The 18,052-nt window shown below is 44.2% G+C and overlaps 1 protein-coding gene and 1 pseudogene across 1 annotated transcript in view; one reads left to right on the forward strand and one right to left on the reverse strand.

Moving 5' to 3' along the window:
* The window catches only part of Pigk (phosphatidylinositol glycan anchor biosynthesis class K), an 81,208-nt gene extending 63,457 nt beyond the window's left edge, over window positions 1–17,751 (forward strand). Inside the window, exon 11 of the mRNA XM_028754297.1 lies at window positions 17,304–17,751. Coding sequence (XP_028610130.1) covers window positions 17,304–17,420 — 117 coding nt within the window. The 3' untranslated portion in view covers window positions 17,421–17,751. The remainder of the gene's footprint in view (window positions 1–17,303) is intronic.
* Window positions 7,958–8,428, reverse strand: LOC114609912 (annotated as a pseudogene).
* Window positions 17,752–18,052: the final 301 nt, after the last annotated feature.

Here is an 18,052-nt window from a genome sequence, read left to right on the forward strand (position 1 = left end):
CCTGCTCCTCCCCCTCCCGCTCCTCCCCCTCCTGCTGCCCTTTCTCCTCCTCTTCACCATTGTCACTATCTATCATAAATAGTACCACTGAAGACATTTCATGTATGTATAAATGAACTGGGCTCAGTCACTTCAGTAGTCTGCTGGAATCTTACAAATGTCAGAGTGAGACTCTGGGTCTGGGTCAAGAGGCTCCAGCGTCAGTATTCTTGACTACTAATCAATGGCCGTCTCCTTATCAACACTTAAAATTGTTTTCACGGAACATTTGAACCTCAGAAAAGTTGGCGATTGTGAATTATAAGCAGGTGTAACTCCTGTGCTGGTTAGTTGGAAGCTTATTCTGGAAGGACTAACTCTCAGCAGAGCTCCCTCTGTCTGCCTGCAGCAGATTCGGATTCGATCCTTGGAAAGCTTGACTAAGCAGAGTCCCTGGAGAAGACTAAGCCTGATTCCTCCGCCACCTTAACTGCACTCTTCTCCAGTGACTCGGAGACAAACAGGAACTGAAGGGTTGTGATGGAAACGGCCATGGGGGAGGTGTCAGGGGACTGACGTGAGACCACACTGAGCGGAGCCTTGCTTATTTAGCGGTTGTCTTCCTGTGACTCTCTGCCCGCTTGCCTTACCGGGACCCTGTTCCAGGATTCACTGTTCAGTTATGACGGTTTCATGGTCATTTGTGAGCTATACAGGCAACACGCCCACTATTTATATCATGTTTTCTGGGAACACCGAGCCTCTTTCCATAAAACTGCCCATAAAGAGAATGTCTAAGGTGTGACTCCATGACCCATTGCAGAGTGCCTGTCCCTACTGCTGTGTGCATTCTCATGGTAATGGGATATCCAGGATGTCAGAAAAAGGAACGGCAAAGATGTTGGATCATTACCTTGCCTAAGTGGACCTTGGGTATTTGAAAATTAGCGATATGCCGTTAAAACATTAAGTGATGAAGAACAGAGCAGTGCACGTTTCTTCCACAAGTCGTGCAGAGTTCGTCACGTTTAGGAAGCAAACATCCCAGATGAGCGTCAGCCATTGGCCCCTGTGCGCTGCTTTCAGTGTCAGCTACTGGGTCATAGTCACTTCACCCTTCTCTTATGGCTCGGTCAATTTAGTCACGAGACAAAAGGTGTGCACAGCAGCTTCTGCCACTTCTTTTCAGAGAGTATAATTTTAAATGCCTGTAGATAAAGCTTAGTAAAATGTTCCATAACGCATTTTCATTTACTAACAGGAGCCATAGTGCAGTCACGATGGCGGCTGTAAATTGATTTTGATTTTTTAACAGTCATTCTAATCTTATAAATATGCCAAATAGAAGGAATATTTTCTTTTTCTGTATTTTATTTTGCAAAAATGTATCACTTAGCAGAGAAATCCAGTGCTGTCCATATCTGAGGCACATGGGTGTGTGGTGGAGTGTTCAGTTTCTGAGCGATGTTTGCTTTCTGGGTTAATGTGGACAGCACTGAAGTGAAGAGGGGCCAGTTTTCAACCTCCAGCAAATACAGAGATGCTCTCTGCAAACTTCTCTGGATGAAGAATGTCTAAAAGAAAAGACCAGTAAAGAAAATGGACACAAACCAGGTTCCCATCCTGTGTGTCCAGGGGAGAGGTTTAATCTATAGTCTCATACGGCAGGTTACCATAGTTACCAAAGGAACATAGAGCAGAACAGTGATGCTCTGAGCAGCTGCCTTTATTGTCACTTGCCACCTCAAGGAACTTGACAGCCAAATTTACCAAAATCTGTTCCTGGAGTATAGGAAAAGAACACTAAGTCCTAAGGCCTCCCCTGTGTGTGCAGTACCCGAGTCCCTAGACACAGTGCAGTTCCCATTGGCTTCATGCTCTGTGTTCAGCCGTGCTGCAGGCTTGCCACACACTGAAGTAGTGTAGCTGGGGCATTCTCCATCATCTAACAGGCCTGGGCTGGAATGAGCATGCTTCCTAACAGGAACTGAAGTTCTCATGTATGGTAACACTGGTGTATACGTGCCAGCATCCTGTCTCATAGGAAAGGGGTCTGTGTTTCTAGTTACAGATCTGTCACAGTCAGGGTCTACTTGCATTTCATCATGCCAGTCACAGTTTGGGTTACTGTGTCACTCTTTTTTCAGTTACCTCTGATTATAATTTCTGGTAAACTTTAAAAAAGCCCTACCTATCTGTCTGTCTCTCTATTTACTAATTTGAGGGTTGTTTTGCTTTACATTCCAGATGATTTATATGATCAATTTTTAAGTTTCACATTTTATGTGTAAGCCTTTTTAAATTGTCCAGTGCTCTAAGTTTAGTAACATAAAATGAAGCCCATGTTGTTGTTGTTTAACTTCATGTGCCTGGCCAGAGTATGGTTTATGATGTACCCATAGACATCTTAATCATGTGGAATATACACATCTCCACTTAGGTGGTTATTCAGTCTATAGCATTGCAGGAGATGTGTGGTGACTATAAATGAATAGGTTAGGTACTGATCACTTCTTCCCCTTTCTGCTAAGTAGCCCCGTGTTCTGTAATGAAAGCTTGTCAGGCTCTTGCTGGAGCAGGAGGTGTCAGCAGTTGAGGTCCTAGAACTGGCATAGTTTGTAGTTTACGTCTTAAAGTAACAGTTGCGATCTACTGTGAATCCTGCCCTGTGTGCTCAGCTACTGTTGATGTAGGAAGGGCTGTGTAAGAACATAGTCACAGATTATTACCTACAGAGAAGATCTTGGTCCATGGAAGAATCACCATGAATATGGGTAAAATAATTACAGTATTTGTCTTTATTGTAAAGCTGCGCTGAGCGCTTTGATAACGACTGCTGTGACTAACGGTTACTACTTTTATTAAAGATGCTTTGTTGAACTTTATTTGGAAAGGCATTCAGTCTGTGATCGGTTTTTGATGCAAGCAAATAGAGTTCCAAAAAATTAATTTGACTGAAATTAAATTGTTTCTCCCATGAATGGATTCATTTAAGCACAGAGGGGAGTTTTGTGATTTGTTCTTTGGCTGGTGTATCTCCAAAAGAGAAGACACCAGGATTCAGACATTAAAACTTGAAAGGATTGTGAGGATTCTCTCGGGAAACCCACAGTGAAGAACTTATAAAAATTTTGCCTAAAACCAAGAAGTTGGAATTTGACTGTGTTTAAGCAAGAGAGTAACAGAAGCTGGTACACAACTCCCACCTAGAACAACTCCTCAGCCTTCTTCCTTCAGAAGAGCTTTCCAGCTGGCTGCAAGCTTTACTTACTTGTGATGTGTGCTGGGGTTTCTTTTGATATACATAAAGCTTTTTTAAATTACTGGGGAATGAGTGGTGGTACTTGAGGTAATTGACTTTGTTTTTACCAATGTGAGAACATTTCTTCATGCTTTGAAATCCTAAGGTGATCTCTTAGTCCACACCATGCACCCTTCTTACTAGAAAGGGTCTTTCGTGTGCCCATCTCTACTTCCTTTTTCTGCATCCTAACAATGTTGTTCTTGGCTGGGATTCAGTGGGACTCTGTTTACACACTGGGGTTCATCATGCCTGGAGTTGGCCCACCCTTTTTTTCTCGATGTCTGTCCCTGGTTTTGATCATTTTGATTCTGACGTCCCTTTGAGTGGCTTTCTGTTTGCTTGGTGTTGTGTGCACAGGTTTGAGATGTGGAAGAACCTCGGTCATGATTTTAGATCTTTTCCTCTGCACTTGGGGATGAGGTGTGCAGATGTTGTGCCCTGTCTCTGGGCTCGGCCAGCCCGCAGGCTCCCTCCTCGCCCTTGGACCGTGCTGCTTCGGGAATGCTATGTGTTCCTCTCTTACTCTGAGCTCACCCCTCCCACGTGCAGTTTGATAATTACATTTACTGTCTTTTCATTTCGTAGGTCTTTTTTAAGCAGCAGAACTGTATGTATTTATTATATGTAACGTGCTCTGAAGCACAGGTACCTAGTGAATGCAGTCTATATGAAGTCTTTCCATCGCGAAAGTATAAATTCTTATGAAAGTAAGCTACAGGCAGCAACCAACCAAAATACAAACTCAGTGCACAAACTCTGCCCACTCTGCCAAGGGAGGAAGTTCTTTTTTTCCTTTTCTCAAAAATTCAAGTTTATCAGGTACTTTCCCAGAGACAAAAGACTGGCTTTAGCGTTTTGAATAGCAGGCTAGTTTTCTTTATTGAACACAGAATTTTTTTCTCACCCAGCATATCCTGATTACAGTCTCACCTGTTCCTTCCATCTTCTCCCCTCCCCCTCCTAGTCCACCTCCTTTCTGCTTCTCATTAGCAAACAAACAGGTTTCTATGGGATAATAATAATAATAGGAAATAAAATATAACAAACAAAAACTAACAATCTGAACTGGACAAAACCAACAAACAAAAAGGAGAAGGAAAAGAACCTAAGAGAAGGCACAAGAAACAAAGATCTGCTCGTTTGCACACTCAGACTCCATAAAACACTAAACTGGGAGTCAAAATATATATGCAAAGGACTTGTAGGCTAAAAAGAGGGAAGAACAGATACATAAATAAAATACAAATAAAAAGTAAGGTTAAAGCAACAGCAAGCAGGGAGAGCTCTGGCTAACATTGAGACAAGGAACCCCCAAAGATGAGTTCAGTTTATTTTCTGTTGGCCGTCTACTGCCAAATGTGCAGCCTGCCCTCGAGAGGGCTTTGTTTCTCCAGGGAAGCACCCTTGGAGAAAACGAACTTTCCATTTGTGGGTGGTTGTCAGCTGAAGATAGCTCCTGGGATAGGGATGGGGTCATGTGTCTAATTTAAGCTCCAGAGTGCAGACCTGTGCAGGCCTGTGCAGGCTGCCTCAGTCTGCATGTTCATGTCAGTCCTGTGGATCTCAAGCCTTGTTTTGGGGGTGTCCCACATCTCCTCTTGCACTTACGCTCGTTCTTCTTCCTTGTCTATGGGTTGGTTCCCTGACCCCTGAGGGGAGGGATCTGATGGAGACATCACATTTAGGTTTGAGTGTTCTAGGGTCTCCCACTCTCTACATGTTGTCTGGCTGAGGGTCTCTGTATTTGTTCCCATCTGTGGCAGGAGGAAGCCTCTCTGATGATGACCGAGCAGGACACTCATCTGCTTCCCTGTCTGGAGTGGCCTGTGGGTTCCCAGGGAGTGCTGGCTGGAACTCGGCACTGCCTCCCTGGCCACAATTCCACAGGTCTTATTTTTAATTTTAGAGAATCCTGCATGGGTTGTATTTGTGTATTCTGTTTCTCTCCTCCTATGTTTTCCTTTACACTCAGTTTAAAGTCTGTGTTTTAAGTTTCCTGTTCCCTAAATCCCTTTTCTCTTCCTGGTCAGCTTTGTCTCACTTGGTGTTGTGGTTTGAATCAGAATGGCCCCCACAGACTCATATATTTGAATGCCTGGCCATCAGGAATTGGCACTATTTGGGAGGAATTAGGAGGTGTGGCCTTGGAGTAGGTATGACCTTGTTGAAGGAAGTGTGTCACTGGGACTGGCCTTTGGGATTTCAAAATCCTAAGGCAGGCCCAGTGTCATCCTTTCCTCCTACTGCCTGTGACTCTGGATATAGAACTCTCAGCTGCCATGCCTGCTTGTGTGCCACCATACTCTCCACCATGAGCATAATGGGCTAACCCTATGCAGCTGTAAGCCAGCCTGAATTAAATGCTTTCTGTTATAAGAGTTGGTGCAGTCACAGTGTCTCTTCACATAGAACACTGACTCAGACACTTGGACCTGGTGTTTGTAGAAAACATAGGTATGGAAAATACAAAGAGTCACATTGGAGTATTTTATTTTGTTTTTATGTATTTTTTTCAAAACAAAGGATGATCACTATGAATTATTGTTCCAGAGAACAAATATCAAATTTGATAATTATATTTCCTATCAATACATTTTTCTCCAGATGTGTTCATTAGTTTTGTATTGCTTTGTAAGAGTGATTTAAAATCATCATTACTTTACATTTTCCCATGGTCTGGTCCTGGCTCAACTGAGTCTTCTTCAGTCAGGATAGCAGCCGGTGATATGCCCTGAGACCCTGGGCTAGCTTCCATGCTCACAGGCTAGTTTTCTGCAGTGTAGAATTCCGGCCTTGCCTGGAGGCTCGAGGTTGTCTGCTCTTTCTGCTCCCTGCTCCCTGTTTGTTTTGACCGTCAGTGTATCTCAGAACCCCCTTCCCTGTGTTGTAACACAGCTGCTCACAGGACCCTGTCACAGGCCGTGTCCCTGCCCTACAAGCAGTTGTTTTCCTTGGAGTGGGGATCGTGGGGTTGTTTTACAAGTCTGCCTACCATGGTTTCCCTTATATTATTAATGTAATTTGAAGACTTTAAGTCACGGGGACTGGAGAGATGGCTCAGAAATGAAGAGTGCAGACTGCTTTTCCCGAGGACCCCTGTTGAATTCTTAGTACTCACATGATGACTTGCAGAAGTCTGCACATTCTGTCCCAACGGAATCCAACAACCTCTGCTGGCCCCGTGGGCACTGCGTGTTCATGGTCTGCAGAGATACAGGCAGACAAAACACTCATACATATTAAAAACATAAGTCAGGTTTTATGTAAAGGGTATAGGTACATTGAAAATACTAATAAATGATATTAACTAGATAGTGGAAACCAATTATTTTCTGAAGTATTGTAACTGTAACCTTGGTAGATTGTTTTATAATTTTGTTTCTCTAGAGTATAGTGTAATTAACTCTCATTATTCTTAGAAAAGAATCTCAGTGAAATTTTCATAGTTTTCTCTTTGCTTAGCAATAAATATGTATAATTTCAAAGATCCTGTTTCATCTTTACATAAATTTAATACTTAGTTCTGTGCGCTAAGTGTTTTGAAGTTATATGGTAATTTTCTCGCAACATGAAAGGGGGAGGGAACTGTTCACAACTCTGAGTGTAGCATTGCTTAGCTACCTCGCCCTGTCATTTGAAATATTAGATATTTTGATAATTGGCAGCCCTTGAGCTTCTGAGTGTTGGTTCCTGACACACTGTGACTTTATGTAAGCCGTTCACCTTTGTATTGTAGATGTTTCTGTGAGGTAAAAGAGGAGTGTATTTAACAGCAGTCTGTAGAGTGCCTTAACTATATAAAATCAGTCATCTTAGGAAATGCTCTAATGAACATGAATGAAATTATAAAAATCCGTTAATATGAGCTTGCTTCAAAGACAGCTGTACTACAGATGCAGTAAGGTACTGATCTGTCACATGGCAGAGAGCAGTGGAGGATGTCCAGAGTGGTACATAGAGTTGTATTAAACTAGCAATACCGTGATGGCAGGAGATTGGACACACAGAAAGTACACTCGAATCACTCCGCCCACCCCGGTACCCGTGTTTCTTAAGCAGCATCTTTCGTGGACTACTCTAATGGGAGAAGAGCGGGAAGCTGCACCTAGGTAGCCCTGCTCGCTTTCATTTTCTACCTTTGCGTGTGTGTGTGTGTGTGTGTGTGTGTGTGTGTGTGTGTGTGCGTGAACGTGTGTGCATGAACGTGTGTTTTTTCATGAGTGTGAAGATTCAAGGCTGATGACAGGAAGCATCCTCCATTGCTTGTAAGGCAGGTATCTCCATGAAATCCAGACCTCGCATTTATGGCAAATCTAGCTACCGAGCTTGCTCTGAGGATGCCTGTCTGTGTCAGACTGGAGCTGTAGGCGGCACACCCAGCCTCACGTGGGTTTCTGCAGCTCCAAACTCCAGGCCTCACGTTTGCATGACAAAGGTTTTAATGCTGAGCTCTTTCCCAGCCTGGAGACTCTTGTATTACAGTTTCCTCTGTGCAGTTCCCTTACGCACCCCGTCCATAAAATTCCTGTGCATTATACATACACTTTTTCAAAAAACAGATTTTGCCTCAAAGTTTATTTGTAAAGACAGCACAGGACACTAGTCATCTGCAAATAGTGTGTGGGTAGGTGTGTCACGGCAGTCCATCTGTCTTCACACTGGCAGGAGCCTTTTCTATGGGGCCTTCACAGGGGCCTGGACACCTTTGGGAGCCTGGGCTGGAGCTGAAGCCCGAGCCTTAGCTGGAGCTGCGGCCTCTGCCTTGGTCTGAACCTTGGGCTTTGGTTGGCAGAGCCTACGACCCTTGGCCGTGTAGCTTAGGATCCCCTTCCCAAGCTAGGGGTGAGCAATGAAAGCCAGGCGGCTGAGTTTGCGGCTAGGGCCCTTTGGCATCTTGGGCTTGATGGCCTGAGGCTTCACAAGGGCCTTGATGGCCTCTGCACGTGCACTCACTGCCTTTGCATTGTTGGCCTGCATCTGCTTCAGGCCTTTCTTGTTGTGCTTCTTGGCAAAGTGCATGTTCCTCAGGAACTTTAGGTCAACCCCCTTAAGAGATTCATATCTTTGTGATGGGGGTTTCTTGATGCCATTTCTGTGCCATTTGTGGGACTGATTGTGTGTGGTTTGGTTCTTGAATTTGGCCATGTCTGTACGGTAACCCATGGCTCCCGCAGCACCTGGGACCGGAAGAGCCATATTGAAAGGTTTTTATGCGCAGCTTGGACAGATCACAGCAGACCAGACGGTTCCATGAGGGGGAGTTTATTAAGAGAGAGGGAGAGCGGGAGGAGAGAGAGAGGAGTAGAGAAGTGGAGGCCGGCCATGACCACGTGGAGAGAGGGGGAAGGGAAGGGAAGGGAAGGGGGTTAGGGAGATGGCAACCTGCAGGCAGGTCGAGGGAGCAAGAGAGAGAGAGGAGGGGGCAAGCAGCCCCTTTTATAGTGGGCAGGGTTACCTGGCTGTTGCCAGGTAACTGTGGGGAGGAGCGTACCTGGCCACTTCCAAGTAACTGTGGAGGTGGAGTTTAACAGATTACTAACATTCCCACGTTTTGGTTTAATTAAAAAGAAAAATTAGAAAGAGGTGATGGTGAAGCAGGAATAGGGTCGTCATGAAATCTGGCTACTTCCTGCTGACATTGGGGATGATGTGTCTTTAGGGGGAACCTAGAAGAATGGATATGGGGGATGTTTGTTCGGTCTTAGGAGAGCTGGCTGTTTTCTTTTGTCCAGGGTCTGGGGAGCGAGCCATCTGAGGATAGTCCAGAAGAACAGGTCCAGTAGAAGCAGCTGTGTATGTGACAGGAGATGGAGCATCTGAAGGTTGTTTCTCTGGAGCTGTATTGGATGCACCTGGACTTGACAAGGTGTAGGAAATAAGATTAAGAACAGTTGGAGAAAGAATTTTTTCTAAGATGTACATTTGAAACCCAGAGGGATCCCACCCTTTGTTATAGGTAGTGAGTGGGAACTTTAGGCAGATGTACTTATCTGGATGGCATCCATGAGAGGTAGATCTGAGTGGGTTTCCTGTAGCTTATAAGTTTATAAAACAGATAACAGTATGAGTTAACACAAGTAGTCTTTCAACTGAGTTTAGGTAATGAGGTAACAGATAATATCTGTGAAAACTTAGCTGTCAATGTAGTCAGAAGTCTGATAAAGAGTAAACAATCTACCAGTTATATATTATTTTTTAAAAATGACAGAGTCCACTAGCCAACAGTTCCCGTGGTTTCCATAGTCTCTTGGGTGAAGTCAGTTTGGCTTCCAAGTGCTGAAAATGTAGGGCTTTTTTCTGTGGAATGGATACGTGTAAGAAATGACTTACCTTGGTTTGACTTAGCTAAGCCATTTGACTCAGAGCATCCAGTCTAGCCCTCTGCATTTGTTTGTATATAATCCAGGCTGTATGTTCTAGGAGTCCGGTGTCCAGGTCTTCTGAAACCATCTTGGGCTAACTGTTAGAGGCTTTGGGCATTCTATCAGCCATAAACTTAAAATATACGATTAGCAGACTTCTGACAAGATTGAGAGCCGTAAGGATTGGTTGTAACTGAATAAAAATCTATCAAAACGGGTTAGGAAAGAGTCTTAAGTAAGTTTGGCAGGTTGTGTAGGAAGAGAAAAGCACATTTTTGTATTAGCAAAGAAACATTTGGCTAAGACAAGAATAAGAAAGCTGGCAACAGTGGCATACGATATAGCTGGCGGGTTAGAGCTGTGAGCCACAGGTGTCGCGGGCAGGTCTGCTGGCGGCAGCAGGGCGGGACTTCCTGTTAGCAGCCGGAAGCTGCTGCCCAGTGTCTCTGGCAGCAGTGAGTAAAGAAAAGCAAGCATGTCCCGTATCACCCCAACGTTAGTTTTTGTGGCGGAAGGCACTAACACATGTACTTTTAAAAGTACAGATAAATCTGAGTTGAGCAGTGCCCACCTGCAGCCCTACTTCCTGCAGAGCCAGAACTAAGGAATTAGTGTATTTCTCTTCTTAAATATTTTGCTGTAGAATTCTAAGCCATATTTCATATCCAGTTTGCATATTGTTTTAGTTCCTTATCGTGGGATAGGAATCTCTTAAATCATTAAAACTGTTTACAAGCGTGTTGGTGGCTGTGCTCTACACGGCACCGTGTGCTGATGTCTCCTGATGTTTACTGAGGAGGTGAAACTGGAACTTGTGTACCTTTGTCAGCACGTCTGAGTTCCTTTACTGTGGTTCCTAGAGGAAGAAGAAACATTTTAAAGACCTAAAACTGAAGGTGACCTTGTTAATTAACATTTGCCAGTTTAATTTTAAAGAGCACAGCATTTGCATACTGTGTTTATGACAGGGAAAGTGAATTAGCCCTTTATAGATTTGTGAGAGCTTTGATCCCCGTGTGCTTTATTGATTAGCCCTGTGCCTTGTGACTTAGGGGGAAAGCCTCCCGAGCCTAATCCTGCCTTCTGTTACATTTTCCCATTGATTTCTCTTTTAAGTTTATTTATATACTTTGTAAAGTGCAGGTATTTCAGAAATGTATTCCCATTCTACATCTTTGCTTTCTTGTTTTCATTCATTGCATTTGGGCTTATAAATCTTTTTACTGTGTGCATTCACTACATTTTATCCCTTTTGTCCTTTGTATCTGTATCTAACTTTAAATAATATGAAGTGTATTTTGGTGTTTCCAGGGCTGAGTTAAAACACATCTGACTTTGACACTAATCCAGTGTTGAGAATGTGGGAACAGTACTTCCTTGCCATTGATTTCAGAGAGTTCTAGCATCTGTAAACACTTCTACATTCATAAAGATCTACTGTAGGAGATTGTTATAAGAATTATATTTTATTAATATTAGTAATCTTTTACTGTACATTTATAAATTAAAGTTTGTGATACGAATGTTTGTATCAAAAACTGAGTTCCATACTACCCATGGTCTCAGATATTTGCTAGAGTCTTGGAACCCGTCTCTCACAGATAAGGGTGAAGGAACTATAATAAACCTTTCTTGTTGTAAGCCGTTGACAGTTGTAAACTTTAGTAATGGTAATGTCATGCATGAATACAGTGTATCTAAGTTATAGCCACCTGCTTCTCTTCCTCCCGATGCTATACCTTCGTGGTTGCTTTTGTCTTCCTTCCTTCCTTCCTTCCTTCCTTCCTTCCTTCCTTCCTTCCTTCCTTCCTTCCTTCCTTCCTTCTCTCATCTTGCTACACCGGTACCGCAATATTGGCTAGCAATATCCTTTTTTTTTTTCCTTCAGGCCTCACCCCTCTCTGTAAACTAATGTAATTGTTTACCTGACATCTCCTGCTATAGGCATCCCTACCTGTCTTACGGTTTTAAATTGCTATTGTAAATAAAAGAAAAAATCTATTCTTTTACTGACATGATTGATGGCTACTGATTTTAAGAATGTTTATTCTAAGCGCGCGCTCTTCTCAGTAGTTATTACAGATGCGTTTATATGCTTTGTTACATCTGTAAGAGTTTCGAATGAAAGTTTATTTTCCCCCAGGAGTTGTATCTGGATTGGCCAGCGAGAATAGAGTGATATTAATAAAAACTTTCACAGTGGGTGTTCTCATAAAATCATAAAAGTAAGATCCACGGGAAGGAAAACCTGTACTTAGTGTTCTGTCAAATGGAAGTGCCAGTGGAGGGCAGTCATCCAGAATTAGCTAATTAGACTAATCACACTGTCAGTTTAGCCCCGGTCAGAAGCAGAGGTGGGAGGTCGTTCTCTGTCCAGCAGGGGGCAGCCTCTGACTATCGCTGATGGGTGCCCCTGCCTACTGATGGCGAGCAGCGAAGCCTTGGGAAGGGTCCTCAGAACACAACAGAGCAGGTGCTTCAGGCTGGGACTGGAGACCGGGAAGTAAACACTGCAGTGAGGTGTGACACACTGAGGGCTTGGCCTTGTGACCTTGCCTGTCCCAGCAGAGGTCCTGGTGGAGGGGGGTCAGTCATTTCCCTCAGGCCTTTGTTACGTACACCTCACTGCTGAAATCTGAGCCACAAGTGGCTCCTCCGTGTGAGTCTTTATTAGGACTTTAAGAGTCAGTGCTTTCCTTTCACCTCAGTGTTTATATCTCATGGCTTTGATGTATAATAAGTCATTCCACAAATTAGTGACTTAAAACCTTTGTTGGCTATTTGTGGAGTGCATAGGTTTTCAGCTCGGCAGTTAGGCTGGGTGCAGCTGGGTATTTCCTTTGCTCTCCCTGGTGTGTCTGTGGTGAGCAAGGTGGTCTGGCTGTGCAATGGCTGGAAAGATGCAGGTTCTCCACTTTTCTTCCAGAAGCTTGAACTTTCTCAGGATGGGAGCAGGCATCTCAGACAGAGCAGACACAAGCAAAGGCCAAGGTTCACTTGTGTTAAATTCCGTTACCCCAGTGCACTTTCTAGATCAGCCAGTTCCAGAAGCTGGGATGTAGAAGCCTCTCCCCTGCCCCCAGCGTGACATTCAAGTCTAAGGCCTTCCTCATGCATACTCAACACAGACCACTGACCTACTTCCCCACAAACGCCACCTGCTCGTGGGACCTCCTATAAAGCCGCTTGCTGTGAGGCTAACACAGTCCGTCCAGAGGTGTGTTGAGAACTCGGCATCCCTCCCTAGCCACCTGGATGTTAGGAAACTGTGCTGCCGCAGCCGGGCCACCCGGACCCGGACCCGGACCCGGACCCGGGCCACTGGCTTCCTTTTCATCTCAGGCTGTTGCCTTTGGTTTTAGGGGGGTGGGGGTTGTTTGGTTTTTTGCTGTTGTTCTTGTTTTTTTCCTTTTAAGAGCAGTGATTCTTAACCTTCCTAATGCTGTAACCATTTAATACAGTTTCTCATGTCGTGGTGAGCCCCTAACGGTAAAATGATTTTTGTTTCTACCTAATGACTGTAATTTTGCAAATATTATTAATTATAATATAAATATCTGCATTTTTCTGATGGTCTTAGGCAACTCCTGTGAAAGGGTCATTAGACCCCCAAAGAGTCATGACCCACAGGTGAGAACCACTGTTGTACATAATTCTTATATTTTCTCTTACATTTTTATTTTTGTCTAAAATTTATACTGAATATTAATTTCTAAATTATATTGTATTCCTTATTAAATTTTACTTAGAAGTACCTTCGCCACATCTTCAGGCTGCATCTCTTTTTCAGTGGGTGGGAGTGTTTTTCTTCATAGTTTTCTTTATGGTTTTCCTTTATTTTGTTTTATTTATCATTATTGTAGGGGCGGGGTGCTCCCGCACACACACTGAGCTCAGAGGACAACTTTCTGGGTTCACTCTGACTTTTCCTACCTCGTTCTGGTGTCTCTGCTGCTGCGTGTATAATATAAGCTTCCTGTAGTCCACAGGCTTCCTGTTGGGTCTTCTGTCTCCACTTCCCCCTGGCTGTGGACAGTCTGGGCCTCAGCAGAGTGTGCACGGTTCTCTGCCTTTGTGTGTGCATGTCTTCTTATATCTGTGTTGTTTTTACTGATCCCAGGATCTGCAGGCAGCAGGGAAACTAAACCAGGGTCACACGCTGCCTTGCCACTTACTCCTGGTTTGGGCTCCTTAAAGAAGATGAAATGTGTGAGGAAACCCACATTTCTTAGCATGTACTACTGACGAGGCCGATTCTGTATTTCTCCTGGGTGATGACTTCTCACATGGATGTCTGTTCCTCTGTCTAGATAAAGTATCCATGTCTGAATATCCTAGGATGCTGTGAACTGTTTTCAGTGCCTCTGCAGTGTCCATGGGTTCTGGGGGATTGCACATAAATGGAAGTCTGACAAGGCATGCCACTAGGGAGCTTGGGACGCAGTGCACAACTGGGCTGCCTCATAGATCCATCTTACCACTGTAACTAGCAGCCAGGAAGAGAGCGGACCTCCACACCTCTCAGCGGACTTGCAGCTTTCTCAGGGCCTCACAGACATTCACAGGGTGTAGCAATTTATAAACTGGCCCCACTAACCCTTTATAGGGCTAACATTTAAAACTCACAGACAGTAAAGGTATCTGGGTTTCTTGGAGAAGTTAACTGGGTTTGGGTAGCATATGTGTTGTGTTTTGTGCCTTTGTACAGGTTTCTGTGAGTACACAGCAAAGCCTTCCTTTAGCTCAGTCCAAAGGGCACTTAATGGATTTTCCATTTTTTATCAAACAGATGTACTAAGTGCACTATAAATTTAAAAAACACACAGTGCAAGTGTTGCTGTTTTAAAGCTGAGGCTTGCTGCTTTTGTCGATTAGTGCTGTATTTTATGATTCTTGTATGAGTGATCACATACATGTGTGCACACACACACTTCATCTTCGGCTGTCACTTCCAAAGCTTCCTCTTGGGGACTGCGACTCTGGTCTTCTCCTTTCTCTCTGGTCCCCTTGTCCAGAGGCTGAAGGAGCAGGGGTGGGTTAGTTGTTGAGTCTTTGGAGAAATGATAGTTACTTCCAAAGATGCTGCTGGTCTCGCAGCTTAAGATTTAATGGTAAATTAAAGACCAGGGAAGGCATTTCATTGGAAAGTTGCTTCTCCAGCTATAGAAATAGTTTGTTATTAACTACTTGCTACTTCTCTAATCTTATGGTGGAACTTAACTGCGTACTATAAACACCTCCTGGACCCTTTCAGCACCAAAGCTGATTTATAGAATGATTTCTGGGTCCTACTGGCCCCTACTGAGTTTACCCTAGTGCTGAGTTTTGACAATAATTGTTTAATTTTGCTAGGAGAGTAATGTATGCTTGTGCCTGCATATGCTTTCAAATGTCATAAGAATCAGCAACTCCTAGGGAGGAAAAACTAGACTCTTGTCTTCCCAGATAGCTCTTACCCCAGGCTCCAGTTCACCCGCAGGTTGTGCGAGGGGTTGTGATGTACTGGGAGCTGTGGGGAGGAGAGTGCAGTTCTTCAGCCTTGCTTTGGCTTCTATGGACCTTACAAGTGTCTGACAGGTGGCAAAGGACCATGACGCGCAGGGCAGCCGTCAGGCTTAGGTAACAAGTTAGGTTCTCTGTGGCATTGATATTAACTAAGTTTGACAGAACTGCTTTATGTTAATTATTCTAGACTTTTGACAGAAAAAAACTAATTATCCATAGTGTAAAGAGACCACGATTTTAAAGATTTCTAAGCTTTGAATGGCCTGAGACCTACTGTACTTTAAGTTTCATATGACACTAGAGGACAGGAATCTTTGTCACCACCATCATTACACAAAGGATCAGATCCACCCAAGAATCTCTGTGTGTGTCAGTATGTGCAGATATAAACAAGTATACACATGTGTTTGTGTTTGCGTGTGCATGCGTGTGTGTGTGTGTGATGTTTGGGACTGAGCCCAGGGCTCTGTCTATTAGGCAGCTACAACTCAATACCCTACTGCATATTTTTAGTAGAAAATAACTAGGAAAATTGTCTCTAATTTTTAAATTTCATTTATTCTATACATTAGTTTCTGAGGCAAGATCTTAATATGCAGCCCAGGTTACTCTGGAATTTGCTATGTAGCCCAGGCCAGCCTCAAATTCCTGCCTTTGCTTCCCAAGTGCTCGGAACTGTTTACCACTGCTGCCAACTTTGGATTTAATATGCTTGGGTGAGATTCTGGGGCCCTCTCTGGAGGAGAGCCAGAGCAGACAAGAGTGAAGTTGGAGTGTATCACTGAGTTATTATCAGCTTACTTCATATTAGACATTTGATTAAAATGCTTAAAACTTAATCATGATCCAAATTAATCACTAAGGCTTTTGTCATTTTAGTTTGATAAATTAATTTTGAACTAATAGAAGTTGAATCTCATTTTGTAACTGTTCCCATCCTGGTCAACATTACAGTAAGTTGACACATAAAGACATATTAGACACACACCTCAGTTACAGAACCCTAATCCAACTGTGGAAGACACAGCAAGGTGGGAGAATGGTCCTCCCTAGATGGAGGCACACACGACACTCAGCCTGGACTCAGACAGGCTTGAGCTCAGCGGGCTGGCGTGGAGATGAGTGGTAAAGGTTCTGGCATGGCGGATAGGAGGAGCCCTGGAAGGAGGAGCCAGCCTTTTGAGAATTCAGAGAAAAGTGTTTCGGCTGGAAACAGTCTCAGGGCCGGCATCACCCTAGTCAGTGAGTTTTGAAGAAGTACACCAGGGTAAGGGCCTCCTCTGTGAAGGGAAAACACAACCAAGGTTGCCTGCATCCAGAGAAGTGCTTACTTCTGTTGGGGTGAGCAGCTGTAGTTTGGTACCATGTCCTCAACCTCTAATTAGTGTGGTGTGTGAATGCTCCCTGTCAGCAGCATGGCTGTGAGTGCTCCCTATCAGCAGCGTGGCTGTGAGTGCTCCCTGTCAGCAACGTGGGAGTAAGTGTTCCCTGTCAGCAGCATGGCCGTGAGTGCTCCCTGTCAGCAGCATGGGGGTGACTGCTCCCTGTCAGCAGCGTGGCCGTGAGTGCTCCCTGTCAGCAGCATGGGAGTGAGTGCTCCCTCTCAGCAGCGTGGGAGTGAGTACTCCCTCTCAGCAGCGTGGGAGTGAGTACTCCCTCTCAGCAGCATGGCCGTGAGTGCTCCCTGTCAGCAGCATGGCTGTGAGTGCTCCCTGTCAGCAGTGTGGCTTTGAGTGCTCCCTGTCAGCAGCATGGGAGGTGAGTGAGTGCTCCCTGTCAGCAGCATGGCTGTGAGTGCTCCCTCTCAGCAGCGTGGGAGTGAGTGCTCCCTCTCAGCAGCATGGCCCTCATGGGCCGTAGTTTAATAGAAAAGACCATCTTTTCTAAGTAAGACTAGAATCGATGGAAAGACAGACAGTGGCAGGACTCTTCCCCTGCAGAGTAAGCTGAAGGAGGGCAGGCTTCTCTGAGGGAGGGAGCCAGCGTCATTGAGCAGGACATTCATCTCATTTGAAGTCTTTCCACTGTTGCTGTCCCAGTGTGTTCACTGGGCCACGCCCTCTTATACCACTAAAGGCCCTCCTATCAGCACTTCCACTATCTATCACTGGGTTCTTCAGCGCTGACGTGGCCCTGTTATCCTTGTTTTGCAGAAACCGAAGCTGAAGGATTGGCATCCTCCCGGAGGCTTCATCCTGGGGCTGTGGGCGCTCATCATCCTGGTCTTCTTCAAGACCTATGGGATCAAGCACATGAAGTTCATTTTTTAGACTCAAGGATGGATGAAGAAGAATGAATGGAAGATTGCAGCCTTGGATCAAAACTTAGGTTTTTATATGTTTTTAAATATGTTGCTTTTATGTAAATTTGGGAAGAAATTGAAATTGTAAATTTAGGAGTATTGAATTTTCATGAACTTTTGACTTTATAACTTAATATTGTTAACACACTTGTTTATTGGCCACACAATGTGTCTGTGTTTGTGTGACAGGACAATGACATTAAAACCCATGGCTTTAATTCTTTTTACCCTCCTCTGTTTGTAAAAGTAAGAGTTGTGAAGGTGTTAATTCCCACTAAAGGAAGTTACTTCCGTTAGTAGTTTTGTGTGGGTTCTCTTGGTCTTTTTATTTGTGTACATATGTTCCAAGTCACACAGAATATGCCATTTCTAATCTGTTGGTGTTTATAATGCATTATTAACCTCTCCCCTTCCTTGGATATCCTTCAAGAATATACTGTGAACCTGTCTTGGATGCACTTGCCTGCAGTCCAGGCTGCTTGGGAGGCCGAGGAGATTCTTTGAGTCCTGGCAGTTGAAGGTCAGCCCGGGCAACAACAGAAAACAGAAACCCCATGGAATGCATTACATGGTGTATGGTGTTCATGTGACAGCTTCTGA

The sequence above is a fragment of the Grammomys surdaster genome, unplaced genomic scaffold (assembly GCF_004785775.1).
Source record: "Grammomys surdaster isolate TR1022 unplaced genomic scaffold, NIH_TR_1.0 125996, whole genome shotgun sequence".
Taxonomy (NCBI): Eukaryota; Metazoa; Chordata; class Mammalia; order Rodentia; family Muridae; genus Grammomys; species Grammomys surdaster.